General features: G+C 43.2%; 2 protein-coding genes across 5 annotated transcripts in view; one reads left to right on the forward strand and one right to left on the reverse strand.

The window, feature by feature from the left end:
- ALG14 (ALG14 UDP-N-acetylglucosaminyltransferase subunit) overlaps positions 1-6,224 on the reverse strand; it is a 55,688-nt gene extending 49,464 nt beyond the window's left edge. Inside the window, exons 1-2 of the mRNA XM_083620765.1 lie at positions 6,105-6,224; positions 5,810-5,885 (exon numbers count right to left, since the gene is read on the reverse strand). Coding sequence (XP_083476891.1) covers positions 5,810-5,864 — 55 coding nt within the window. The 5' untranslated portion in view covers positions 5,865-5,885; positions 6,105-6,224. The remainder of the gene's footprint in view (positions 1-5,809; positions 5,886-6,104) is intronic.
- Positions 6,225-6,610: 386 nt separating this feature from the next.
- LOC310765575 (TLC domain-containing protein 4-B-like) overlaps positions 6,611-15,762 on the forward strand; it is a 38,869-nt gene continuing 29,717 nt past the window's right edge. Inside the window, exons 1-2 of one of the 4 annotated variants that reach the window (XM_083620758.1) lie at positions 13,061-13,466; positions 13,942-14,146. The gene's annotated coding sequence lies outside the window, so the exon portion shown is untranslated. Of the gene's footprint in view, positions 6,724-13,057; positions 13,467-13,680; positions 13,858-13,941; positions 14,147-15,762 lie in introns of those variants that run through there. The other 3 variants (XM_083620759.1, XM_083620755.1, XM_083620760.1) reach the window with 3 other exon arrangements.

The raw sequence follows: 15,762 nt of genomic DNA on the forward strand, positions 1-15,762 counted from the left end.
GAATGTGTAGGGTGAGAATTGTACTGTCCATAGTTATGTTGATAGTATGTGTTTTAATCACTGCTTTTTTTCCTAGGGGGAAACATACACCTAAACTTTTTGTGAATCTTTGTTCTTTTGTCCCGATTTGAACTATAAAATGGTGGAAACAAAATAAAATAAATAAAATTAAATTTAAAAATTCCTTCCAGTAGCACCTTAGAGACCATCTTAGTTATTGGTATGAGCTTTCGTGTGCATGCACACTTCATGCACACGAAAGCTCATATCAATAACTAACTTAGTTGGTCTCTAAGGTGCTACTGGAAGGAATTTTTAAGAATTTATTTTATTTTATTTCGTTTCGACTACGGCAGACCAACACGGCTACCTAACTGTAACTATAAAATGGTGGTTTTCTTGAGTCAAAATGAGAGTACCCCTAAACATTTTTTAAGGAAAAAAGCACTGGTTTTAAAACTTGTTCCTAAGTCCTTAAATCTGGAGAGGAAGTTCTGAGTTCAGCAAAAGATATTCTTACCTTTTTGGAAGGAAATTCAGTAAGGAGGACTAGAGAACCTGTGGCCCTCCAGCTGTTTATTTATTTTATTTTCTGTCTCACCTCTTTCTCACTTTTTGTCCTACTTTTTTCCCTCCAAGGCTCTCAAGATGCTGTGCATGGTTCTCTTCCTCCTCATTTAATCCTCACAAAAAATCCTGTGAGGCTGAGAGGCAATGACTGGCCCAAGGCCACCCAGTGAGCTTCATGGCCAAGTGGGGCTTTGAACTGTGGTCCTCCCGGTCCTAGTCTGACACTCTAACCACTGTTGGACTCCAACTCCCATCAGCCCCAGCCAACATGGCAAATTATTGGGAATGATGGGAGTGTGGTTCATCATAGGTTCCCCACAATTGACAAACACTGCTGCCTATCAATACACGTCTTTAATGTCTCACAGACCTGGTTAAAGTTTAACCTGTGCCCCTTTGCTGTCCTATATCCCCAATGTGTTTCTTTGCTATAGCCTTGTTCACCTTGAATAACAATAATTTCTCACCCTGCTTGTGTCCAAAGACAGCAGCCTTATTGCACCATGATCTTCTGCCTTAGGAGTTTACTTTCCTAGAGCCAGTTTCATGCCTCTGGTGAATTAACCTCTTGTCTCCCAAATTTCATGCCACAATAAAGCTTCAGTCCTAAACATACTATCTAGGAAGGGAGTAAAGGGAACAAAGTCCTACAGTACAGTAGAGCTTACTCCATTACAGTAGTTCTTACTCCATACTAAAAGTAAACAGCTTTGGAATTGAGCTGCATAGTCTCTTAAGATGCCACAAAATTCACTGTTTCTGTGATATCAGGTGATCACAGCTGTTTTCAGGAATTTATGTTTCCATATTGCTCACCTTTCCAAGTAGTGAGTCTAGGCCTTCAGATTGTGGGAGAAGAAGCTCTATTGCCTGCCAGGAATGCAAGTCTGAAAACCGGCCAGGTGACATGTGATGTGATTTTCACAGTCATGGTATTACAAAAGCCAGGAGGTATCACGTTGCAGAAAGCAAGCTGTACTTATTAATAATTATGTCAGTGTGCTGTACCTTGATGAAACCAAAGCATATAGTTAGTCTGGTCATGGCTCCAGAAATTACCTTTTCACCTTAATGTGGACTCTCAAGACTATTTTTTGTATATTAATTTGTTTTGGGCAAGGGCCCTAAAAATTTGGTTTGAACCTGAAACTTTCCCTTGTCACCATCTGACAAAAATCATACACTGCCAAAGCAGCAGCAGGAAGTTGCCTTTGAAGTACTTTTTCATGGCAAAAGAAACCACATTTTTGCATTATGGAACTTTTCAAAAGAAAGCAAAACTTTATATATTAAGTTCATTTTAGCTGTAGCATCCAGATTGGAGGAAAAGCTCTCCTAGAGTCAGTGCTGGATTTACGTATAAGCTAAACAAGCTATAGCTTAGGGCCCCACTCTCTTGGGGCCCCCCAAAAAATGTAAAGGAAAAAACCTGGATGTACATTTCTAAAATATAAGATAAAAAACAAATAAAATAAAACCTACATACAGCAACAGCGGCAACTGACTTTAGATATCTATTAGGTCCACAAATTACCATATAGGATATATTCAATTCAAGTGACAATTTGTTGTTGACAAAGGACAGCTGGACATATAAAGGGCCCCATTACCTTAAGTAGCTTAGGGCCTCATCAAACCTAAGTCCAGCCCTGCCTAGAGTGCATTAAATCAGGTGGAGAACCTTTTTCCTATGAAGGACCACTGAAGAGGAAACAGGGATTAGTGAGCTGGGAGAGTCGGTGGCAGAGAGAAGTTCAGAATCAGAGGCAGAGGCTGGAGCAGGAGAGTAGGAGGAGGGGGGCCAAGAGGCAGAGATGAGTCAGGCTGGTGAAGAGTCGTGGGTGTCTCCCCCTCCAGCTGCGACAAGCTCCCCTGCCCGCTGGTCTCCCAGAACCACAAGAGGCATGGAGAGTGCGGAGGATAAGTTAGCTTTACATAGGCACAGTCTCAGAGTGCTTGGGGGAAACCCTGGAGAAGAGGGGACTTAGGTAGCTGTGGGGAAACAAGGACCTTCAGTCTCAGCAACCACTTCATGGGGACAAGACCTTTTGGAGATAAGTTGCAGATCCTGTTTTTTCTAATAAAGAATCCAACTTGCTCAGTGTGATTTATAGCTGGCTCACTACTGTTGGGTAAAGTGGTTATATTGCACACTAGGATAGGGAAAAAGATTCCCTACCCCTCAACTAAGACTTTGGAATCCAGAATTCAAATCCTGATTCAGCCATGAAGCTTGCTGAATGACCTTGGGCCTGTCATTATTTCACTCTAACCTATGTCGCAGGATAAAAAGATGTTGAGCTATGTATGCCACCTTGCAGTACTTAGAGGAAAGGTAAAGGTAAAGGGACCCCTGAGCATTAGGTCCAGTCGCTGATGACTCTGGGGTTCGGCACTCATCTTGCTTTACTGGCCAAGGGAGCCGGTGTACAGCTTTCAGGTCATGTGGCCAGCATGACTAAGCCGCTTCTGGCGAACCAGAGCAGCGCACAGAAACGCCGTTTACCTTCCCACCGGAGCAGTACCTATTTATCTACTTGCACTTTGACATGCTTTTGAACTGCTAGGTTGGCAGGAGCAGGGACCGAGCAATGGGAGCTCACCCCATCATGGGGATTCAAACCGCCAACCTTCTGATCGGCAAGCCCTAGGCTCTGTGGTTTAGACCACAGTGCCACCCACATGGAGGTGCCCATTGGGGTGGTCCAAAGACCAGGGATGGAATCATAGCATCCAGAGGATCTTATGAAACAAGGTAGAAGGCCGCATGTTTCCCAACTCAGGATTAAATTAATACCCTTTGGAGGCCATGGTTTTGGAGTGGGGGAAATGGAAGAAACTCCTTGGGATAATGATTCTAGTACGCACTTACTAATAGCCTTTTGGAAGCTGGCATCAAGTGAGATCAGTTCAGCTGTTTCATTGCCAAATGCCTATGGATCTGACTGAGAAAAACTAGAAATAGAATGTGCTGAAAGAGCTTTCCATAACAGACAAGCTGAGTGGCACTGTCTATAGAAGAAAATGCTGCATATGTAGTAATTGAGAGGATTTGCTCATGAAAAAATTCTTTTGTTAGCAATCTGTAGAGTTTGCAAAATTCCATGGAAAAACAATTCTCAATTGCTTTTTAAAGCAGCCAAGAGAAGGGGAGAATCTTGTAGTACCTTAATTTTTTTAAATGAAAGTTCTTTTCTAAGGACTTCCCTCACAAATTTTACAAATGCCATTTCTTAACAACAACAGCAACAAAAAGCCCCCAGTTTTTTTAAAAAAGCACCTTTTCATAAATAAAATACGGTAAGTTTCTGTCTTAACTCACAATTTTGAAAGCTTGCAATATAATAGATAATAATCTTTATGGGGCGGCGGGGGGGAGAAAGCTTGCAATAAATGGGAACCAACTTAGTGCCCTCCATATGTTGTTAGATTCCGATTACCATCCACCCCAGCCATTATGGCCAGTGGTCAGATATTACGGGAGTTGTTGAAAACATGAAAAGCACCACATCGGAGAAGGTGGGGGTACTGATTTACTTCAATAGAGCTAAACCTATAATCCATGCTACCTAGCTCAAAATATTTGCATTTGTTTTAATCTTGCCTGAAGTGATGGGAGGGGTCCTGTTCTTTTCCCCACTGGATATTCCTGAAAAACAGGGTCTAGAAAACTACCGCTGAGTGTCTGACTTGGCTCGGAGTTCATTATGTTGCTACCTGTGCAGCATGCATTGGGTAGTGACCTGAGAAGGGAATACTTTTGCTTCCCTAAGTGGTCCTTACCTCACCTACTAGAAAGCAAAGGCCAATTGATTTAATATACAAAATTAATTGCAGATAACAGTTAATTATTTGAAAATGTAATGGTATTTTAATTTAGTAAACAGTTTGTGGAGACATGATGGAGTGTGTGTATTCTGTGGTCCCCAGGTGACATTGATCCTTGCTGACCATCAGCCATTCAGGCTGGGGTTGCAGGGGGTTGGGAGTTCAACAGCATTTGGTGGGCCACATGTTTCTCACTCCTGATTTAATAGGATGAGGATGATCCTAGATAAGCCTTGGGCTTGTGCCTCGCTCCTCCTCTGGTTCAGCCATTAGGAGGTTGGAAGCTTTTGCTTTTGTCATTAACCACAGCTTGCTGTGTCATCTGTATCTGAACAAACTCTGGCAGAAAGACACTTACTTCAAGGTATAGTTTAAGAAGCTGGCTTGTTTCAACATACTGTAGTTAAGATTAATCATAGTTTAGGGTTAATGTAATGTTAAACTGTGGTTAATGCAGAAACTCTCCCAGGAGGAGAGGCACAGCTTGTCCTCATTACATTAAATCATTTTTTTAACTTTATGTGCAAACTGGGCCAATGGATAGAGACAATATTTTTCTCTATCTTATAATACTATTTGGTAACACTGCTTTAAGTTAGTTAGTAGTAGGTTCAGGGTAGAGAAAAGGAAGTGCATCTTCTCAAGGTGGGAATTCTGTAGCACAATATGTGGGGGACTACTAGCTTAAATGACTTTTGATGGAAAATTTGATAAACTGATGAAGGATAGCTAATTAACATCTTTTAGCCATGGTAGTTAAGTGAAGACTCCATGTGCAGGCCAGACAGGATAGCTTATCACAAGAAAGTCCCTGACCTCTTACCCTGCTGCTAATATTGAGCACTATACAGCCTCAGAATTAAGAAGTCAAAGTTACATCAACGCTAGGCCATTTCTAGTGAATCTTCATTATAACCATGTGAAGTACAACAATTTAGGGCTTGATCACACTTCTGCTTGTCCAGTGTCTAGAAAGCATGGGTCAAAGCAATTTTCCACTGGTCCAGTGTATTCTAGGCACAAGTCTGAGCAGTTTTGCCTTTACCCCACTACTTTCCCCTTGAAAATCTGCTCTTTAGTGCTAAATCAGAACAAATGGCAATCCGCAGAAAGCCCAATTGCTGTTTGATCCAATTCAGCTCTACAGATTGGGTTTCCCAGAGGGAAAGCAGCAGGGAAAATGGAGGTGTGAATAAGCCCTTAGGTAAAATAGGTAAAGGTAAAGGAACCCTGGGCAGTTAAATCCAGTCAAGGGTAACTATGGGGTGTGGCACTCATCTCGCTTCCAGGCCGAGGGAGCCGGTGTTTGTCCACAGACAGCTTTCTAGGTCATGTGGTTGGCATGACTAAACTGCTTCTGTCACAACAGGACACCGCGACGAGTGCCAGAGTGCACGGAAATGCCATTTACCTTCACGGGTCCCAGCCCCCAAAACAGGAGAAAACAAGCTTGATCCATCTTGCATGTGGCGGCCCTTTGAAGATGGCTGTCATAAAGAACAAAGAAATGGAGGAACAATTACTACAAAACTCCAACATGGGGGAAAAAGGAAAACGTGTCAGTTGCCAATCTAATCTCTATGTTTACGCCAACTTTTTTTTTTTAAACCAACTTTTCGTAACATACTTGTGAAAACAAGTTAATGAATGAATCAATTTATTTCGGTCATTGACGAGAATGGAAAACAGTTAAAGAACTCACTCACCTGTTCCTAAACCAAAAAAGAAATTGCACTGGGCCCTGCAATATCAGGTCAATGCATGTCGTGGGTGGACCAAGCCTCATATCCAACTCCTGGTTCCAAAATTGGATTCACACTGTGTCCTTACATAGAGAACATACTGTATTACATATTCAACTGATAAGAACAGATACTTTGATATTAGCCAGAAGGCTGAGAAGCAATTATAAATTGCTATTTGATGTGGCATGAATTTTAATATCTGTTTGCTTGCGGAGTTTAAAAAGTGGTATGGATTTCTTGCACCATGTCTGGGACGGTGAGAGTAAAGCACAGGATGTTATGATAGCCTGGAAGCAGGTTGGGTGTGGCAGTTGAACAAAATACAAACAAAACATGTAAGGGTTTGTTAAATCCTCAGATTATGGCTATGTGATTATATATTACAGTGTGATGTAATTGCTAGGTTTCTGGGCCTGGCATGTTCTCTCTTGAGAAAAGCAACCTGACCTTATTTTTATTGGGAAGCAAGCAGAAGTGGCAGTGTTGCATTCTGAGAAGTACAGAATAACCACATATTCACAGCAAGGCTTCTGGGAGATTTTGGATACTCTTCAGACTGGAAAATCAGCCCATTATTGAGGTGAGTAGTCATAACTTGGGCTCTTGATGTTCAATTACATGGTTTTAAGCTGAAGTCTGCAAAAACCTGTGTACTTGGGAAGCACAATGTAAAGCTAGACCATAAAATGCTTGGGCAGAGATCGCTACAGTATCTGTAGGATTTTCTGACTTCTCTGAGCCTTTATGGAGAAACATAATGCAAAAGAAAAACAATGCAAATGTGTCAGGATGAGATGGTTAAATCAGCTATGATTAAATGGGCACAAGACATTGGTCATGACATTATGTTTGCTGACTGGGAACAGTTATGGACTACCGGTATAAAATTTACGGCATGTAATGCCCTAAGAGAGAACATTATGAAAATGATTTATAGGTGGTACATGACCCCAGTCAAGCTTGCAAAAATCTATCATACGCCCAATAATAAATGCTGGAAATGTAAGGAAACTGAAGGTACTTTCTACCACCTTTGGTGGACGTGCCCAAGGATCAAGGCCTTCTGGGAAATGATCTATAATGAAATCAAGAAGGTACTTAAGTGTACCTTTCATAAGAAACCAGAGGCCTTTCTCCTGGGCATGGTAGGCCAATTGGTGTCAAGGAAAGATAGGACGTTCTTTATGTATGCTAGAACAGCAGCAAGAGTTCTTTTAGCAAAGTATTGGAAGACACAAGAACTACCCACGCTGGAAGAGTGGCAGACGAAGGTGATAGACTATATGGGACTGGCTGAGATGACTGGCAGAATCCGTGACCAAGGAAAAGAGACGGTGGAAGAAGATTGGAAGAAATTCAAAACTTATCTTAAGAACTGTTGCAAAATTAATGAGTGCTAAAATGTTATGGGTAATGTAAAACAGAATTGCAGTGACAAATAATTGGGTAAGAGAAAAAGGATTAAAGAAAGTGATTTATAAGTAATTGAAATTAGGGGTTGCTGGAAAAGTTTAAAATAGGGATGCAGAAAAGGGAGGTATGGGGAAGTCGTTGAAATAAGGTTTAAGAAAAAGAGGTTATGAAATTATACGTGTTTGTATGTTTTGTTTGTTTGTGTACTGTTGTGTTGTGTTTTGATATATGTTGGAAAATTAATAAAAAATTTATTTAAAAAAAAGACAATGCAAATGTGTCATCAATTACCTGTCCCTATTATTTGCAGACTGAAAACAACACAGTGAATACCAGTTGAATTCACTGGATTGATTTTCTTTCCAGACATAAGATGAATATGTGGGCATTGGCAATTTCCACTGCCATTTCTGCTGGAATTCTTTGACATCTCTTTATATCATTGGCTGCCTTGATATTTATCCACTTCTCTATCTGCTGGGGTGTGTGTCTGAGCACCTGCCCATTATTGCATGCTCTTGTACAAAGCTGTTTATAAATGTATCGGTTGTGGAATTACCCAGGAGCGAGGGAATGAGGGAAATGAGGAAAACGTTGAGATTTCTTTTCAGTTTAGTGCCTTATTGTTTTTCTTCCCTGCTTTTTTTGTTTGTTTTAAACCATTGCAAATATATCTCAATTTCCCTTTTATCTAACCTATTTGTATCTGATGCCACTTGAATATGCAGAGGGTGCTGAGGCTTATAAAAAATGCACAAAGGCTTCACTCATCAATCCCCTTCCTGACCATAGCCTTCAAGAATAATTTATTTATCTAGGCTAGTCTATACCAAAAATGGTTTACAAAAGAACAAGCAGAAAACCAGCCACCCTGCTTCCAGTAAAAATGCAAACAATTCTAGCATATTATCAGCATTAATATACATATAATACTATATGTGTATGATACACCCCAGGTTCCCCAAAGTAACCAGCAAATATAAAGATACAACAGTGCTTATAAATGTACAAAAATACTTATTTATACTTTTGTATGTTTTAAGTTTTTAATTTTTCTTGACTTTATTCTCCATCTTTTTGTAAATCGTGGTGTACATCATGGTGTATAAATTTTATTTTATACACACACACACAGTGGAACCTCGGTTTTTGAGCATCTTGGAAACTCAACAATTCGGAAGCCAAATGCCGAAAACCCGGAATTGCTTCCGTTTTCAAACGCGCCTCTGAAGTCGAACAGCTTTCGAGGCGTGTTTCTCAATTTTTCCCATAAAACTTGCTGACAGCCCATTGCGCCTTGGTTGTCGGAAGTTAAACAGTCTTTCGGAATGGATTGCATTCGACAACCGAGGTTCCACTGTAAATATAATATATATAGGTACAGACGATGAGCTGTGTTATTGATAAGAATTACAGTATATGATGATGTAAGCAGGTTAACTTGATAAAATGTTTTCTTTATTGGTATGTTGGGTGTTTTTTGTGTTTACCAACACATGTATTTTCTAATTGATGTAATTCCAAACCTCATGAATGTGTAGAGTGCCAGAATACAGATGATTGGTGTATTGAGTCCAGATCAATAAATTTTTGGTTTGCATTGTCTTCCTTCTACCATTTTTTTATTCAGACAAACTCTTCAAGGTAGATGATAAGATATATTAAACATAAAATCATATAAAAGTTACATTTAAAAAACCCAAAATACCTCCTAAGAACTAATCAGTAGAAACATTGCTACATTAATCAGAAACATAAAAATTAGATACTAAGGGCAACTCAAAAGCTCTCCAGAAGATGGCCATCTTAGCATGGTGTCCAGAAACCTGGGAGGGAGTTGAACTCTCCTTAAGGCTATGGGATGTAGGCTTGAATAAAGATAGTTTCAGTGAAGTTTTGCCAAAGTTTCTTGTGCAAGGTTACCCTTTCCATTTAATAATTTTATACAATTTTCATTACCGAAAAAGTAATGCTGGCAGTATAGGTTATCTGTTTCTTTAAAAATTAATTTGATTTGTGATGTGTGTCTGTGTGTGTGCATGTGTATGCACCTAGAAACAAATTAAAATTCATTCACTATAGTGACACATTTCGAGTCTGAGAATATTCAAGGCAGGCAGATGCCCCTGTCTGAATCAAAAGGCAAACATCTTGTATGCTGCATTATTTCTAAAAGAGAATGGGGAGACAGCAGTTGTGCATGGAATGAAAAGTCACTCCAGTTCAACAAAGGTAACTCATAGTTAACAGTACAGTATTCAGCTATGATTGTGCAAAGTAGTGTATCTGCCGGGGGCAGGGCAGGGCAGGAAGCAGCAAATCTAGATCAGGCCATGTTTTCATTTGGAATTAAGTTATTTGAGTGTATAAACATTTAAAACTTGCCCTGCTAATTCCAATACAGTTCATTTTCCATATGTTACAGGAATGGACATACACCTATATATGTAGATAGATAGGAATGGACATACACCTATATATGTAGATAGATAGACAGACAGAGATGTATAAACAGGTATTATGCTCCATTTATTTTCATGCAGACATGTTGCATTTATTTTGAATTAAAATTACTTTAAAAAAACAAAAAAAAAAAGACCTAAACTGCAAGATCTCAGATCTTCATTACTATTGTTTGTATTTGGGCAATAATATAGACAAATAAAAGGTAAAGGGATGCCTGACTGTTAGGTCCAGTCGTGGACGACTCTGGGGTTGCGGCGCTCATCTCGCTTTACTGGCCGAGGGAGCCAGCATACAGTTTCTGGGTCATGGCCAGCATGAGTGAGCTGCTTCTGGCGAACCAGAGTAGTGCACGGAAATGCCGTTTACCTTCCTGCCGGAGCGGTACCACCTATTTATCTACTTGCACTTTGACGTGCACTGTGGTCTAAACCACAGAGCCTAGGGCTTGCCAATCAGAAGGTCGGCGGTTCAAATCCCAGCTACGGGGTGAACTCCCGTTGCTTGGTCCCTGCTCCTGCCAATATAGACAAATACACCCTCCAAATTACAGTTCTGCTAAAATCTTGGTTTCTCCGCTGTTTGCTACACGCAGCACACACTTCAGCCCCTAAACCAGAAGTTGCAGTTAAGCTCTGTGTGTGAATCTAGCCATTAAGGCTGTAATCCTGTACACACATCCAGATAAATGAACTTAATGGAAATTTATTCCAAGCAAGGGATGCCTAGGGTTGTGATACAAATCAATGTTAATAAAAGAGATAGATCTTCCCCTCTCAGCAAACTTACAAAATAGCAGATAGTGAGCTTTAAAATTGCCAAAATAGTTGCCCTAAGCAACATTCTTTACATATTTCACAGATCTGGAGTTCCCAACATGGTGCCCACAGGCACAGTGGCGTTCCAGACACCCTACTTGGTTCCCGTTGAAGTTCCTTCTTCTCCCAATGTTTAATTCGTTTTGGAATTTTACAAGTTTTTCTTCTTGGTGGTGCTGCTGCATTGGCTGGAAAACTAAGTACGGGCTTCCAGCCACCTCACCCACTTCCCTTCTTCAGAATGCCTTTTCTCAGCAAAGGCAAAGAGAGCAGGGTAGGTGGATGCTAATGCCTAACTATCCACCTGCTTGCCAATTTATTTATTTAAAAGGAAAGGAGACTCTATTGCTGCTTGGTAAGCAACGGAAGGAGTGTTTTGTCTCTTTGGTGGGAGGTGTCTGCTTGCTTTTTGATATGTGCATGCACACACATACTTGTTTGTGTAATGCCTGTTTTGCCTCTTGGGGGTGTTTTGCTTCTTTCTTTCTGTGTGGCTAGCATTTTGGGGTGGATTTTGCCTGTTATTTGTAATTTTCTGTGGTGGAATTTGCCTCTCTTTTGCAAGGGGGGCATTGTTGGTGGCTGGATTTTGTGTTTCTGGTGTGGTTTTGAGGGAGTGTGTGGTTGAGTTATTCCTGTACATTTCTTTTGTGATGGAGTTTGTATGGTTTTTGGACTGGATCTCGTTCTCTGAGCATCATCACTTTTCCTTTTGTTTTGTTGTCTTTTGCATAGCAAATATGTGGCTTGGGATTGGGATTCAATTCATAATTTTGTCTTGCACTTAGTTTCTTGGGAAGTTATTTGTGACAAGGCAGGTCTCCTTGGCAGCCGTTTTGTTACTAGGCAACCCCCCCCAACAGCCATTTATTGGTGGTGCCTATGACAGTTTCTCAGATTTCTAAATGTGCCCCTGATTCCGGAGCCAATTAATTTTGACCATATATTTGTATGAGATGTACTGCAGGTAAGGCTTCCAACCTACCAGTTGGCAACCAGTTCTTTTGGCCAAATCCACACCATACATTAAAACCACTCTTATTCATGGCTCCCCTCCTCACTAAAGCATCCTGGGAAATGTAGCTTCAGGGTCTCCGAACAACTTAGTTCCCTTAACAATCTATAATTCCCAAGATTCTTGGTGATGGTAGGGAAGCCATGACTCTTAAAAATGGAATAAGTGTGCTTTAAATGTGTGGTGTGGAAGTGACTTTAGTTTAGGTATGGGAACTTGTGGCCTTCCAGATGTTGTTTGACTACAACTATCACCATCCCCGTCCATTTTACCGAATGTATTGTTTCAGCAGCGATATCATAAAAGCCAATTTTTGTAAAGATGCGAATTTAAGCCACACTTTAACTTTTCACGGTTGGAATTTGGAAAAAAAGTGAGGCTTATATTCTGGCCAATACGGTATATAACCTTTAGATGACATCTGAAGGCAGCTCTGTATGGGGAAGCCTTTTAATGTGTAATGTTTTATTATATGTTGGAAGCCGCCCAGAGTGGCTGAGTCAAACCAGTTAGATGGGCAGGGTACAAACATTAATTTTTAATTATTATTATTATTAATAATAATAATAATAATAATAATTTATTATTATTATTATTATTATTATTATTATTATTATTTCTATCAGACTAGGACTAGTGAGGCTGAGAGTTCTCAGCCTAAGCTACCTCACCAGATTGTTGTGAAGATAAAATGGCAGGTGGTTGAAGGGAATACCATATACTTCAGGGGTGGGTGATGTGATGCCCTTCCGCCAGTGCTGGAATACAACTCCCATCAGCTCCAGATGGTCGGGATGATGGGAGTTGTAGTCCAGCAAAATCTGAAGGGTACCACATTAGCCACCCCTGATGCACACAGCCTTGTGGAGGAAATATGGGAATCTAAAATGTGGTGACAAATTGGCTTTGCCAAATGGGCATAAAACCCCGCCTATGAATCCCAGCTGGCTCTCAAACAACAGGGGCGATAAGGTTTTTTGTAAGGGTGGGAAACAAGCAGTGAAATTTGGGGTTGGGGCGCACGCATCCTCGACAGTATGGGGAGAGGGAAGCAAAAGGGTCGCCTTCTTTATAATACCTGTGAGAAATCTCCAGGCCCTCCCGGTCAATCCATAAGATGAAATATTTGGGCGGCGGCGGGGTGTGTGTGTGTGGATTTTTCTGAGTCCGTCTCCAACTCCCGCCTCCTGCCCCGTCTCCAAAGGGGGGGGGGTGCTTCCCACATCAACAACCCGCAAGCAAGTGCCTTTTGGAGCCGGCCGGCCGGCCGGCGAGGCGGGCTTGCTTCTTGCTTCTCGCCGCGGGCGGCCAGGGGGCGGCGGTGAGAGCGGCTGGCTGGCCGGCTTCCCCCTTCCCGCCCTGCGGCAACTGGGAACGTCGAGGCGGCGGCGGTTCGGCGGCCCCTTTAAGGCTGAGGCCGGCGTAACGCGATCCCGCAGTGGGCGCCTGTCGCGGCTGCCGCAGTAGCAGCAGCAGCAGCAGCAGCAGCGGAGGAGGAGGCCGTTTCCGCCGGAGAAGCCGCGCCGCGTGGGCGTGTGAGGGGCTTTTCCCCCGCCGCAGGGACCCGCCAGGAGGGATGGCAGGGCCGCCCGGCCGGCCGCGGTGAGACTTCAGGTGAGCAGCGGGGGAGGGGGAATGCTTCTCCCATCTACAAACGGGAGAAGAGGGGTCTGGGCACCGGGTCGTGTGTCGGGCGCGTAGGCCCCTTGCGCGGCGTGTCCGGGGATGCCGCCTTTCTCTCGGCGCGGCTGCAGACACTGGTGCGCGGCGCGCGCTTCTGGGCGAGTGCTGTAGGGCTTATTAAAGGCAGAGGGGAGCTTTCGGGGCGCAGGTGAGGATGCGCGCCAGTCGCGCAGCGCCGCCGGAGAGGGAGGTGAAATGCCGTAGCAACCTTTCCTTTCCGCGCACGACACACATACACACCGCCCCGCTCCCCAGTGCGTTGCGTGGCTAAGGGAAGGAGGAGAACCTGCAATTGCTGGATCGGGGGCGCGCGGGTGAAAAGGTGAGGGAGTCTTGGGGTGGGTGGGGGAGCGGGGAGTCTGCAAGGAGATCCGGCTTCTTCAGGCCCCCCTTTTCCTATTCCCAGCACCATGCCTGACTTTAGTTTCCCCCCTCTTCTGGGAACTGAAAATGGGGCGCTGCTGGAGAAGAAATGAGAAAAGGGCAGGACCAGGAATCTGGCTGAATTAATAAGCACAAAGATAACTGACGCATAGGAGCCAGCGCTTAGGGGACAAGGTCCCTTCTGCAGCCCCAATAAAATATTTGAGGGGGCTGCCCCCTCAAAAAAGGTGATGGGCATTGCCATTCAAATGGTGTGTATGTGTGCCGTGTCATGCCATCAGTTGTGTGTGGTGGGGCCTACTTGCCACTCCCCCATATTTTATTAAAGTTGGCACCCCTGTAAACAGAGAGGGCCCAGGTACCAGCCACAAATTGAGTGTTAACTGTAGCTTAGGCTGTGCTGCTGTTTCCCTGCTGTGAAAGTGGCCTGTCCGCTTTGAAACAATGCAGCAAAGATTCGGCCCAGACTTCTTACACTTTTAGACTTCAATGCTTTTAAGTACCGCACAGATTTATTTACATCAGGGGGACACCGCTTCCTGGGCACTCCAAGTAGTAGCGGATAATGTTGATTACTTGGATCCATTCCAGACACATTTCTGACCTGATACGGGGACAGAAACAGCCTCGTCACACTGGTGGATGATGCTAGGAACGGACCAGGTTTTCACGCAATGCTGTTAGTTCTCCTGGATCGCTCAATAGCCTTGGATTCCATTGGCAATGGTTTCCTTCTGGAATTGGGAGCCATTTCTAGAAGGGGAAGCCCAGAAAGTAGGGCTGAGAGACACCTGCTCCACCCTGTTGCCTTTTGGCTGCTTCAGGATTCCATCTTATTTCCTGTGCTTTTCAGCGTCCAATGAAGCCGTTGACAGAACTGATCCAGAGATTTGAACTTGTTTATATCATGCCTTTCCTCTGAAGAGCTCCTGGTTCTCCTCACTCACATTTTGTACTTGCAGTGTAAAGTAGCTTAGGGTTGAGAGTTGATGGGTGGCCTGAGGTCATTCAGCCTGCTCCTCACTTAATGGGGATTTGAACCTCAGCCCTCACTGCTCTTCATCCAGCACTAAGACTACTACACTACACGCTAAAAATGAGAGAAGGCACATTCTCCCACTTCCTGCTGGTGTTGCTCAAACTACTGTTTACTGCTTCCCAAGTTTGTGCCAAAGGCTGCTGTGTCATCACCTGCTTGTCCCAGAGAAGCTGCGGAAGTCTTGAACAGTGTCTGGAGGTAGCATGAGATGGCTGAGGGCAAACAAGCTGGCATTTAGATCAGATAAGACAGGTGTAACGTGGGTGGAGAAATGTGATCTGGGTGAAGGTGTGTGTCACTGGTGTTGTATTGGGTTGCACTTCTTTTGAAGAGCCAGGTGCATACCTTGAGAGTGTGACAAGAGGTGTGAAGGCCATGTGATAAGAGCCTGCAACACCAATCCTGCACCAGCTGCACTGGCTCCTAATGCACTTCCAAGCTCAATTTCAAATGCTAGATGTTACCTTTTTAAAAGCCTAAACAGCTTGGGGTCAGGTTATTTAAGGGACTATCTGCAGCAGCCTTTAAGATTGGCTGTGGAGGCCCTGCTCTTGGATTTTCCCGTAAGATTTGTCAGGTTGTCAAGCCTTGTGGCTCCACAGGAACTGTTTCTGTTTCCCTCATTACCTGCTTTTAAGTACAGTGGTACCTCGGGTTACTGACGCTTCAGGTTACAGACTCCGCTAACCCAGAAATAGTACCCCGGGTTAAGAACTTTGCTTCAGGATGAGAACAGAAATCACAAGGCAGCGGCAGCGGGAGGCCCCGCTAAAGTGGTACCTCAGGTTAAGAACAGTTTCAGGT

This window comes from Podarcis filfolensis (genome assembly GCF_964270895.1).
Source record: "Podarcis filfolensis genome assembly, chromosome: 6".
NCBI classification, from domain to species: Eukaryota; Metazoa; Chordata; class Lepidosauria; order Squamata; family Lacertidae; genus Podarcis; species Podarcis filfolensis.